General features: G+C 38.2%; 3 protein-coding genes across 3 annotated transcripts; 1 reads left to right on the top strand and 2 right to left on the bottom strand.

Moving 5' to 3' along the window:
• The first annotated feature begins 481 nt into the window (after positions 1-481).
• Positions 482-964, top strand: LOC132639660 (secreted RxLR effector protein 161-like). Its single transcript, XM_060356099.1, has 2 exons — positions 482-628; positions 761-964. Exons 1-2 carry the CDS (start codon positions 482-484, stop codon positions 962-964), a joined length of 351 nt encoding a protein of 116 aa, XP_060212082.1.
• Positions 965-1,925: 961 nt separating this feature from the next.
• Positions 1,926-3,247, bottom strand: LOC132642642 (two-component response regulator 24-like). Its single transcript, XM_060359728.1, has 2 exons — positions 2,368-3,247; positions 1,926-2,270 (listed from the first exon to the last, which is right to left on the bottom strand). Exons 1-2 carry the CDS (start codon positions 2,620-2,622, stop codon positions 2,097-2,099), a joined length of 429 nt encoding a protein of 142 aa, XP_060215711.1. The 5' UTR covers positions 2,623-3,247; the 3' UTR covers positions 1,926-2,096.
• A 1,922-nt stretch (positions 3,248-5,169) lies between these two features.
• Positions 5,170-7,522, bottom strand: LOC132642643 (coatomer subunit epsilon-1-like). The gene is made up of 4 exons (XM_060359729.1): positions 7,398-7,522; positions 7,165-7,319; positions 6,847-6,926; positions 5,170-5,438 (listed from the first exon to the last, which is right to left on the bottom strand). The coding sequence occupies exons 2-4, from the start codon at positions 7,219-7,221 to the stop codon at positions 5,345-5,347; spliced, it is 231 nt and encodes a 76-aa protein (XP_060215712.1). The 5' UTR covers positions 7,222-7,319; positions 7,398-7,522; the 3' UTR covers positions 5,170-5,344.
• Between the last annotated feature and the right edge of the window lie 5,220 nt (positions 7,523-12,742).

Raw genomic sequence — 12,742 nt, forward strand, 5'->3', positions numbered from 1 at the left:
TTTTCCCCTGTAGTAAAAATGAAAACAGTTAGGGCTGTACTGTCCTTAGTAGCTATAAATCAGTGGCATGTACACCAAATGGATGTATACAATGCTTTCTTACAAGGTGACTTGTATGATGAAATTTATATGGAATTACCCCAAGGTTTCAAGAGTCAGGGGAAGAACATGGTATGCAGACTCTTGAAATCATTGTATGGACTTAAACAAGCTCCAAGACAATGGAATGCCAAACTAACAGAAGCATTGATAAAAGCATAGTTTAAACAAAGTCACTATGATCACTCTTTGTTCATAAAACAAACTGAAAGGGGAATTACTATAATCCTTGTATATGTAGATGATATGTTAGTTACAAGAAGTAGTTTACAGTTAATTAAAGAAGAAAAATAAATGTTATCTAGCGGAACTTAAATACTTTCTTGGTATTGAGTTTGCTAGAACTGATAAAGGAATTTTAATGCATCAAAGTAAATATGTGATGAAGTTAATAGCTGAAACTAGATTATCAGCAGCTAAGCCTGCAATTACTCCTATAGATACTAACTTAAAGTTGACTAGTAAGGAGTATGATGAGCATGGAAGACTAGATGACGAAACTTGTTCAAAGAAAGCTGGAAAGAATACAGTAACGGATAGATTAGCTGATCAAGGAAAATATCAAATAATTATAGGGAAATTATTATATCTTATAATGACTAGGACAGATATAGCATACAATGTATAAACTTTAAGTCAATTTTTACAACAACCTAAACAGTCTCACATGAAATCTGCTAGTCGAATCACCAGGTATCTAAAGAATCAGCCTGGGCAAGGAATTCTATTATCTAGCAAGAACAGTCCTGTATTGACTGCTTATTGTGATGTTGATTGGGCATCATGTCCTATATCCAGAAGATCTGTCACTGGATATCTTGTCAAACTAGGAGATTCTTTGATCACTTGGAAATCAAAGAAATAAACAATTGTGTCTAGAAGCTCTGCAGAGTCTGAGTATAGGAGTTTAGCTTCTACCATCTCTGAACTTATATGGCTAATTGGTCTACTTAAAGAATTTGGAGTCAACAGTCAAGAATTAGTAAAAGTCTTTTGTGATAACAACACTGCATTACAAATAGCAGCCAGCCATGTATATCATGAAAGGACAAAACACATAGAAATAGACTGTCACTTTATAAGGGAAAAAATTATTCAAGGCTTGGTATCCACTGAATACATTTCCACTCTTGAACAACTAGCTGATATCCTAACTAAAGGATTAACCAAGAAGCAACATGAATATCTAATGACCAAATTAGGTATGTTGAACATTTTCCAAGTACTCCCTACCTAGTTTGAGGGGGAGTGTAGAAGAATGAAACTAAGGGGACTAAATTGTACACACTCAAAGTATTTAGTATTAAGTATAGTGATGAGTATATATATGTGTAATTGTATCACATGTTAGAATAATAAGAAAAATATGGTTCATGCCCATTTTCTTCTCTTTCTCTCTCTCGTATGAATGCATTCTGTTCATCTCTAATCTGTCTTCTTCAAGTTAATTCTTCACAATTACTAATTGTTCCGCTGTTATAAATCAATAAACAATAGTAACTCAACTTTACATTTCAATCATAATTTGTGGTATTACAAATCAAAGGTATGCGGTAAAAGAAAAAAGAAAAGTCAAAACTTTGTAACCAAATTGATACTTCTCTTCTATTTCATTCTACCACAAGGTCTATTTACTTGTTGAAGAAATTAGCAGTAGTAAGTTTTGTTATTCAACATCAATGTTTGTTATGTTTTATATTGTTATTAGATTATCTAATTGTATTATCCGATCCTCAATGAACATGACATACACTTTGACTAATGTCATTTTTATTTGTTATGTCTCGCACTTTAGTGCTTCATTCAAAAAAATAAAAAGCTTGATGTTCTACCAAAAGAAATTTATTGGTAATTGTAAGTATGGTATACATACTTTAGAAACCATAATAAGAATGTAATGTAGCTAGTCTCCGCTAATGTGAAGTTGTCGACTTATTTTCTTAACTTCTCTAATGATTAAAATATCTGTTACATTAAATCAAGTGCTTTTGATAAGTCTAGGCATCCTCCTTAATTTTCTCCACAAGATCCCGAACTACATCGAAAGGAAGCGGCTTCGGATAACAATAATCAAGGCCAACATTCATGAATGGCTTCTTCTTTTCTTCTCCAAAGAAAGTCAATCCCACAATTTTGCTACGCACATTCATATCTCGAAGTTCCATAATTGTCTGCATAATTGAAAATATTTCATATTATTTTGTATATAAATTAGGATAAAATTAAAATTTTCAAATAAAAATTAAATTATGCTTTGTAGAAGCATACCTGACGAGCGTTTACCACTGACATATCTAAGTCCATCATAATCAGATCAAAGCATGCACCTGAGCGATGAGCAAGGACAACTTCTTGGCCATCTTTCGCTTCATGTGTTTCGACACCAAATTTCTTTAGAAGTGCTCCGTGGATCATTGTAATTGTGCGGTTATCATATACCATAAGTGCTTTCAATTTTTTTCCAACGCTGGAATTAGCATTCGAGTTGTTCAGTGAAGAAGAGGCATCACTGGATGACAACATTTTTCCTGATATTAACAATTAATAGATCACAAAATATTAGTATAAAATTAATAACCACAATTGAACTCTTAAATAATTGAAGTAGATATTATAAACATTTATTTTCTGGAATATCACCCTATTTGTCTTAATTAGAGGGTAAATAAATTTGTTTCGTTCAACAATCCCTTTCATTTCATATATTCGTGATTTCACAACACTAATTGTTTCCCAAATGACAAAAAATAGTTATTTTGTAATAATATATGTGAAAATGTCATGTTTTATGAACATCCTTTTAATACATCTACAATAATAGCTTCAGTACAACAATTGCAATTCTAAGGCTGACTCTAACACACCACATAGTAATTCAAGGTTACATTGCAACACGCTGAGGATTTTATCATAAGACATTTTCAAATAAAACATAACTATTTTTTAAAAGAAGATTCAAATTCTTTCAAGTTAACCATAATCTCATGCTTTTTATTCAAAGTGAAACATTTTATTCTCCGACTAACATGAAATATGGATGATGGCCCTTGAAAAAAACAAGAAAAAAAGTATGAAATTCAAAAACAAAAATGACAAACTAGTCAGGCAATGTTATTATCTTTCTTTTGCCTAGAATGAAAACTTGAGTGCTTTACCTTGATAGTACTCAAACAAGTGCACCTGACATATGTATATATAGAGAAATAAACAAGCAACAATACTTTCTTAGTAGTCACATTTTCAAAGTGCATTAATGATAATTCGCCAAAAGTGTCATTACTAACTAAGAATTTGAATCACCCGACTAGATGTTGTCATTAGATTTTTTGGTAATATGTTAACAAACTATGTAGAATAGGAAAGAAGAATTTACGAAGATGCAAATAGTGGTATCTCACTATGGAAAAACAGGAAAGAAGCATTTACGAAGATTCAAATAGTGCTATCTCACTCTGGGACAACAGGAAAGAAGCATTTATGAAGATGCAAATAGCGCTAACTCACTCCGGGAAAATAGGAAAGAAGCATTGACGAAAATGCAACTAGTGCTATCACACTCCGGAAAATAGGAAAGAAACATTTACGAAGATGCAAATAGTGATATCTCACTTTGGGAAAACAGGAAAGAAACATTTATGAAGATGCAATTATTGTAATCTCATCTCGCGAATTTGCATTGCTTTTGAAAAGATGTATTTTGACAATGAAGTAGTTATTTTCAAGTCAAATTATGCTTTTCCGGCAATAAATTTGTTATTTGTCCTTTTAAGAAATATATGCAGAAGATTTGATGCCCTTATTTCATGTCAAATAGCAAACGCAAAAGAGTCAAAAATGCCCCTAACATAAGAACATATTTAAATTTGTCCTGCTTCCACCAATTGGTCGAAAATTTCCCTTGACATTTATTTTTGAGTTAAGAATGTCCCTTCTTCCATCAAGTGGACCCAAAATGCCTTTTACAGTGAACAAATATGTGTTCTTTTAACGAAAATATGAGCTGAGTGATACATATTTCATTTTATTATTAATGATTCACATTTATTTAACTAAAATGTGATCATAACTATAATTAGTATACATGTATTTCCATGTGTGCAGATCTTCCATGTTAATTTTGACTTTGACCATTTGAAATAGCATCTTAAATTTTCTAAATTCATATTTCTAATCATACCTTGGCTCGGTTTTTTAAAAATAATATTGGTTGTAGTAGTGGGAATATTAAAACAACTCCTCATGTGAGGGGCCATATGGAAGCAAGGGAATTTATATATGAACAAGAGAAAGTCAATAACTGCTTGCCTTATTTTTCCCTTTTCTTGGTTGAACCAACGTATGTTAATACTATAAGTGGTCGTTTGGTTTGAGGTCAAAATAGTCCCGGGATTGTAATCCCGGGACTAATTTATACCATCTGTTGATATTATTTTATACCATCTGAAAGATGGTATAAAATAATACCAGTATAAGTGGGTTAAGAAGGTATAAGTTGAGTTATTCCAGCACTAATTTTTATACCACGTTTGGTACAAGGTATAAAATAATCCCGGGATAAATCTATACCTTATACCAAACGTGGTATAAAAATTAATACCGGCATAACCCATGTTATACCTTAAACCAAACGACCACTAAGGGTCTTTTGGTTTTGGGATTAATTACGTTGGAATAAGTTATGTTGGGATTAATTATTTTAAAGTTATTTTTTATTAATTGTTTGGTATATTGGACTAAAGTATTATACATTGACATGCCAATCTTTAAAAGTATGTTATAACAACCTATTATCTTTATTTCAAGTTATATCCTATAATATTTAAGTTAAATTATTTGTGGTAGCAGATAATATTTATAACAAACATGGTCTAATAACTTGTAACTCTAGTAAGCCAACAACTTGCATACAATAATCAATATATTTCTAGTCGATTTCCCCCTTTTTTCTTTACCTCCAATGAGCAGGGCCTATAGCCTCCGCACCTGCTATAATTATCACAAAACGCACTTGATGTAGGACTTAATGAGGAGCTAGGATTTTGTTAGTCTTATCAATCACCGGCCAAAACACTAATTATAAAAGTTGCAGGTAAATGTTTTATATTGACATGCCAGTCTTTAAATTGTCCAATGAGAATACCAAATGAACTAGCAACAAAAATAACACTACAAAAGATAGCTTCCACATTTGCTTGTTGAACTCATTAGTAGGGAAAATCAAGCAACAACATGCAGCAATCTTTCTTCAAGCAACAGTTTGGACTGCTCTATCAAAACTTTCTTCAGCAGATGTCGTGCGCTTGACAAGTGTGTGGTCTCGGTTCGACAATTTCAACTGGCTGCAAACACCAAGTCAGACAAAAAGCAGCCTGTTAGTTATCCTTTCTAGCTACCATGACAACACACTGACACTCAGTAAATAGGGGAGGGATGTTGTTCTAAACTAACAAGGCTAATGAAACCAGTGGCGGAGCCAGGAATTTGATGTAGGCCTGTGCACGAATCGGTTCGGTTCGATTTTGGCCATCATCAAGTTGAAATTCTGAATTTCGACTTTCTAAAATTTTCAACCAAACTCGATCCGTTCTAGGTTCAATTCGATTTGTTTTTTATTATTTCGGTTCGGTTACACAAATCGATTTGTTCGGTTTATTTGAAATTTAAACAAGTAACTATTTCATTTTCGTTTTAGAGTAAATATAACAAAAAATAATGAGATCCTAAATTTGCAGTCTTATAACCAAGACATTAACCAAGAAAAAATCATAAACTTGCAAGCATAATAGCATATAAACAGCAAAACAAGAGCTTGTCATCTTGTACAAGCATACAAATCCGCCAACACCACATTACATATACCAAATTAATAATCCGGCATCTTGCAACTTGCAAGCAGACCAGCATAATAACTCAGTTTGCATCCTTGAAAAAAAAAAATATAATTTGTACATGCTAAAGTCAAAGAATAAACAAAGCCTTGGGTGGACTGTGGAGGCAATGGCCAAAACGCAAAGATTGCTCGTGAGAAGAACATTCAAAAGATGAAAGACTAAAAAGGAAGTCAGCTTGAGGCCAGACATTCATTTGCACCACTTCTGAAGTTAAATAAATATTACTTCACTATTAAGTATTAAGCATATATATAGTTAGACTATTAGTCATATTAGTCACTAGTGGTGTATAAATTCGGTTTGTTCGGATCGATTCGGTTGATAATTGAAGCCAACTGTATCCGAACCGTTAAACCGTAATATTTTACAATTGCATTTGTAAATCGAAATCGAATTGTATTATCCAAATTGAATTATCTAAATTATTTCGAATCGGTTCGGAAATTCGGATTGAACCGATTTGTGCACAGGCCTAATTTGATGAAGGGTGTGCAAATTTTCTTCTTACTTGTGTTAAGGGTGTGCAAAATTGAATATATACTCATTGTAGCTAACATTTAACCTATGTACACCGTGTAATTTTCCGACGAAGGGTGTGCACCTGACCACCCTTCGCCGAAAGTGGCTCCGCCCATGAATGAAACTAAACGACGAACTAGAAGACGCTGAACAGTCCATATTAGCATAGAAGCTTAATGAGCCAAAGATATTTCCAAAGCAGTGAATTAGCGACAGGAGTTAATCTGGCAAATTATAACATGTAATTCTTCAATCCTTCAATAAGCATTATGGTATCACAACTAGATTCATTCAATAAAAAAGTTGAAACAACTAGTGACCGTATTACTCATCATACTTGAGATAGTGTGTGGATGGTTTCCCAAGGTGAAGACTGCATACAACCAGATTGGCCAGTGTTTCTGGATCCTGAGCGTCCTGCATAAATCAACAAGCTTGTAAGTGATACAGGAATACATTCTAAATATTTTCATAAAGACGGTGGGCATATACTTAGAAGGCATCAAAAACAACTGTGAGTGCCACATAATAATGCATTGTGAGAAAGGTTTTGCAAAATGAATAATTAGCAAAAGCGTTCAGTGCAATCAACAGAATTTGGGCATATGAAGGTTAAATTGATAAAAATAGAAGACAGTGATCATGGAAAAGTGACCTTGTTTAAGGCTTCAAGCAACAGCGTCTCATCTTCGTCAAAGTTACCCATGTGCATGCAACAAACAGATTCCCATTCAGGATTAAGCTAGTCATCTCATACTTCTCAGAGAAGTCTTGGAATATAAGAAATGCTTCTTGTATTTTTGATCCACCCTGGAAATAGAATATATTTATGAATATTCCCATCTAATAGTTTCTGTTAGGTAACTAAAAATTGGACTTGTTATGTACCAGTGCCAAGTTTAACCATGCATTTGCAAGTTGAGTTAGTATATGATCTTCATCAACTTGCTGCATAATTCTCAACTGTTTCTCTGCATAATCCGACCGATGCATCTTAATGAGTATCTGGACATTAAAGCATGCCTGCATAAGCACATTTAGTCAGGGAAATAAAAAGTATTCTTATACATAAATTCTAACCACAAAGCAGATTGTCAGAAAATTAAAAGTATACTTGACCTCAAATCTGTTAAAGCATAAACTCGTAGAAACGTCAAGACTGTAACCTTTCAGTTGCATAACTTAAAAACAAGACTAGGTACATCTAGACACTAAACTAGCCAAAAGGTAAAGCATGAAGGAATGACAAATTAAGTTTGAAGGGAAGCTTCTTAATCTAGCTTAAGGCATAATTTCAAATTCGACCATGATGAAATATGGAGATGTATCAGTCTACAATTTCCTTAGCAAGCACTCTCCATGATTTAATCACTGTCCTTCACAATTTTCAAAACGATGAAGTTCCATTCTTTTCTTTTCTTGTTTTTGTGATAAGTATGAAGTTCCATTCATTAAAATATTGCGCTTGGTAAAAGCAATTATGAAATAACAAAAGAGCGAAACACGGTGTACAAAAGTGCACAAACAGAAATAGATAATCAAACAAAAGATTTTGAAAGAGCCATTTCAGAATTGGAGGATTGGCCGATTGGAGGGAGGGTTTGGAGTTGAACCACAAAAATTTCTACGATTCGATCAGCTGCCAGGAGATCTAGCAAAAACATCATACTTGCACAGGACTGCATTAAGATTATTAGCATTTCTAAGGTTCTAGTTATACGTTTCCCAGAAAATAAGTAATGTTTACCCCGAATTTAGGTAATCAATTGAATTTGTAAGTGAGGTATAGGATATGTGGATGAACTTTAATCTATTTTGGGTTTATAGGAAATAATTATAGATTTGCGTGTTATAGCATGTGTATGTGAACATATGCGTTAGTGATTCGAATCAAGATACAAATGTTTATGATTAAGCCAACTATATTGGAAGAATAAGCATAAAATGCCACTGATCTGGACCAAAGGAGAGAGAGCTTCAATATATAATTTTTATTACAATGTTCTTGATCTTGAAAAAGCTAACCCTTAAAAGTAGGGAAATGTCTCCTATTTATAGTTTTGCCTTATGGGCCTTGCATACAACATAAAGCCTTTTTCAGAATAAAGTAAACCTTAAAAGTATATGGTTGCGTCGTACGGTCTGACACCCGTACGGTCGTCGGTACAATGTGACAGAACGATGTTGACGCGTGACGATTTTATAACTGATTAACCGGACTAATGGCCACGATCAACTCGGTTATGCTGAAACCGGACCACAATCAACTCGGTCATGCTTAAACCGGACTGGCTGAGATGCGGAGTTTGGTCCGGTATCACCGGACCAAACAAATTCGCTTCACTTTTCTCAGGTAAACCGCAGCCGGTGCAATATCACCAGTTCTAAGGGAATACTCGGTGATCATGCCTGTCTCTTCTTATCTCTGGTCCCCGGTCTCACCGGTCTTGCTTATATCCGGTTTTTACCGTATACAGATAGTCCCCACACTTCCCAGACCGTAGTTTTATCGGAGTAACGGGAAGTGGATGAATCAACAAACCGGTAGTGCCATAAGCGCGTTCTTATCTTTTTTGCGGGAACAGTTGTGTCACGTCCCTCAACCGTCAGCCACGTGTCTCACCCCGAGTGGTCGACTTTGGCAACCGCCGTAACACACGTCTCTTCAACTCACGTCACATTAATTGTGGGACACGTGGCACCCCCCGTTTGGCTGGCTTCTGTAACCGTTTCAGTCCCCTATGCCTATATAAGGCTTTTAACCCTCTCATTTTACCACTTTCACTTCTACTTCTTACTTCTCCACCTCTGATCGTCTTCCTCTTCCATTTTCTTACTTATTTTGATTGTCAAAACAGACCAACTTTGTCAACTTCTCCATTGTTGTTCTTTGATCGAAAGTGTTATTGTGTTTCTCCTCTCACTTTGCTATTTTGAAAATTTCTCTCAACTGTCTCTTCACTCTTATTATTTTTTGTAACTTGTTCCTTCTCCCTCATTCGAGTTCACCGAACCTCCTTTTTTATTATCTAATTCGAATGTCTGCCAACACCGAAACCACCTCCCAGGATGTTCCCTCGGTTTCCTCTCAAGGGGCCGAGCCAACTTCACAACCCAAGGGCAAGACCATCGTTGAGCCCACTGCTTTGGACATAGTACCGTCCAAACCCAATTATAACAAAGAGTTTAAAGTTGAGAACCTTCTCCGGTTGCGGATAGAGGGTTCGATGTAAAGCGATACCTATCGTCCATTACCGAGGATAAACTCGACCAAGTCCCGGCTGACTGCGGATGGGATAACCGTCCGGTGCAAGTGTTTGCACCCGGGCCCTACGAATCGATCACCGATTACAGGGAGGGAATTCTGTACGTTTATACCTATCCCTTTACACTCAAGTTCGAACCCCCGATCGACCCGGTTATATTAGATATGTGCCAGACATATAATGTGACCCTGGCCCAAATTGGCCCGATAGTCTGGAGGACTGTATCCTGCCTCCGGTTGTTGGCCAATGACATAAAAAGGGAGTTTACGATGGCTCACTTCATCCATTTATATTATTCGAGGTTGTTCCGAGGGGGTGTGATCAAGCTCGCCAAGCGAAGCCGAAATTCGATCTTTTCGAAGATGGACGAAGACAGGGACCGAGGTTGGCTAGAGCGCTACGTCTGGGTGAGGACCGCGGACATTATTTCAGCCGACTATATGCCCTTTCCGGAGAGGTGGAAAGATAATCGTAAGTTCCTCAGTTCCTTTTTCAATAACTACCCTTGAACGCTTTGTTAAACACTTGCCCCCTCGTGTTAAAACGATTTCTCCCCTTCTTTATATCAGCCGTGGCATGGATACCTCCGGCTGTCCAGAACATGAATGAGTGGGTTGGAGCTCTCCTCGATCAGCACACCCATGGAGAACTGACATGGGGAATCCTGTCCCGCAGCCGATGGATCGCCCAAAACCACGGTAATATTTTGCTTGATTTGGAACACATTATATCCTCATATTTTTCTTTTCCCTTTTATAACATCTTCGGTATTCAGGTTTACCCAAGGGCTCGGTGGACCCAAGACTGGAGCCAGCAGCCGAACCCGCTGCGCCGGCACCCAAATTTGATTCAGCGACTACATCCCGTATTAGTTGCTGCCAACAAAAGGAGGAGAAACCTCTCGGACGAAGGGCAGAAACCAAAAAAGAGGGCAAGAAGCGTTGTTCGGACTCTAAGAGATGAAACAGAGGCCGATTTCCTTGTTCGGAGGGTCGGTGTGACTCCCTCCGTTGACTCTATACCGGAGGAGGATACAACCATTCCGTCGTTTCCTTCAATCGGGAAAGAACCGTTAGCTCCGGCATTGCACACAGGTGGGGAAGAAGTTTTTTACCCGACTCCTCTAAGGTCAATTGAATATGTTGGCATTTGAGGTGATGGTTCATCCGAGGAGACGGTTCATCCGAGGAGACCCCCTGCAAAGGACTAGAAGATCTGGGCATGCACCAACTGTCGAGGCTGAACAAAGGGCTGAGCCGGTCCCCGAGACCGAGGTACCATTGGGTATCGGTTCAACACCTGCCGGGGACCCAACTACAACACCCGAGGCACCCGCTCCTACCGAGGCTGCCGGAGCTGTTCCGGCTTCTCCTACTGCTGCTCCGAGGTCGGACAACCTCGATGATATGTTCTTGGATACCCCTCCTGCAACCGGGGAAGCTGCTGGTTTCGGACATCTCCCTATCCTTCGAGTCACGAGGGCAGCCAGCCGGGCCACCGAGACTGGTTCGAGAGATAGCCTGGTGCATATCTTCCCGACCCCGAGTGTGGAACCTAGAAGGACCAAATCGGTCATGGTCACCGTCCCTAAGGATTGCAGCTTTTTGTCTCGTCCGGTGGGAGTAGCAAGCTATCTGAGGCCCCTCATCTCGAACTCGGATAAGCAAAAGATGACCGGAGTCCCCTGGCAGAGTCTCATTAACGAGGGCATGCATGCGGGCAATTGAGTAAGCTTATCAACCTATCCTTGCATAATTCAATGTGAATTTTATCTTCTCGTTTATCCAAGTTTAACTTCTCGTTTCTTTTACAGAGTGTGGTGCTCGTCAATAAAGCCTTTATCCGTGCTCAGCAAGAAGTTGACGACCTTAAGGGCCAGCTAGATGCCCAGGGTCGAGAAACGGAGAAGTTCCAGCACTTTTGCAAGTGAAGGAGGATGAATTGAACCGAGCTGTTGCCTTTGCAACCTTCAACCCGAGCTCGAAGCAGCGAAGGTCGAAAACCTTCGAATAAAGGACGAATTGGCCGGGATGGTCGAGAAGAACCGGCTTCTGGAAGCGGACAAGGTCGTCCTTAGCCAAGATAATGCTGATTTTTCTTCGAGGCTTGGTGAACTCGAAACCATTATGACTCAACTCCGGGGAGAGCTTGACTTGGTCAAGACTGATGCCGTGAACATGGCCGGGAGGCATCGGATGCTTGAATTCGAGAGTGCTAAGTATACGGAGAGGATGAGGGTATTCGAGCAAAAATCCGAGGATAGGGCCCGGATATGCGACGAGCTGAAAACCGAACTCGAGGAGACAGTCGAGGTTAATGACCTTCTCAGAGCCGAGCTCGAATCGGCCATTCAAATCCAAGGAGTCCTCGATGAAGAGAGAGATGAATTAGTGGCCAAGCTGGCCCAGGCTGAGGCCGATTTGGCAGAAGCCCTTAGGAGTGTGGATGTCACGACCTGACTAGGGCCACGACGGGTATCCGGGGCTAACCACCGAGCACCACTCATTCTATTACTCATTTTGCGATCATACATTAATCTTATGCTTATAATCATAGAAGAACCATTTATACTTGAAACATATTTACCTTATATACATAAGCCCTCCGGCTATCAAAATAATATATAAACATACGATGAGAAATCATGAGACCATACTACCCACACATACGTTTCTACGAGCTTCAACTAGGGTACTAGACATATGAACGGGACAGGACCCCGTTGTGCCCAAAATACATGAACATACACGAAATAACAAGTCAATGGCACCTCCGGAACAATGGAGTGCCCTCGAGTCAGTTAATAGCTCTTATGAGTCTGGATCACCTCCCGGTCTACCTGTGGGCATGAACACAGCGTCTAAGAAAAGGACGTCAGTACGAACATTGTACTGAGTATGTAAGGCATCAACAATAATAATACATCAATGAATAAGGAAGCATCAAATAAGGAGCAACCTGTAACTG

This window comes from Lycium barbarum, chromosome 5 (genome assembly GCF_019175385.1).
Source record: "Lycium barbarum isolate Lr01 chromosome 5, ASM1917538v2, whole genome shotgun sequence".
NCBI classification, from domain to species: domain Eukaryota; kingdom Viridiplantae; phylum Streptophyta; class Magnoliopsida; order Solanales; family Solanaceae; genus Lycium; species Lycium barbarum.

Excerpts from the sequence above, each read along its gene's own strand:
- LOC132642642 (XM_060359728.1), bottom strand. The coding sequence starts at position 2,622 with ATGTTGTCATCCAGTGATGCCTCTTCTTCACTGAACAACTCGAATGCT. Across the intron at positions 2,271-2,367 it reads CAGTGGTAAACGCTCGTCAG|ACAATTATGGAACTTCGAGA; the intron begins GTATGCTTCTAC and ends TCAATTATGCAG.
- LOC132642643 (XM_060359729.1), bottom strand. The coding sequence starts at position 7,221 with ATGCACATGGGTAACTTTGACGAAGATGAGACGCTGTTGCTTGAAGCC. Across the intron at positions 6,927-7,164 it reads TGCTTGAAGCCTTAAACAAG|GACGCTCAGGATCCAGAAAC; the intron begins GTCACTTTTCCA and ends TGATTTATGCAG. Across the intron at positions 5,439-6,846 it reads CCATCCACACACTATCTCAA|CCAGTTGAAATTGTCGAACC; the intron begins GTATGATGAGTA and ends TGGTGTTTGCAG.
- LOC132639660 (XM_060356099.1), top strand. The coding sequence starts at position 482 with ATGAAGTTAATAGCTGAAACTAGATTATCAGCAGCTAAGCCTGCAATT. Across the intron at positions 629-760 it reads AGAAAGCTGGAAAGAATACA|TCTCACATGAAATCTGCTAG; the intron begins GTAACGGATAGA and ends CAACCTAAACAG.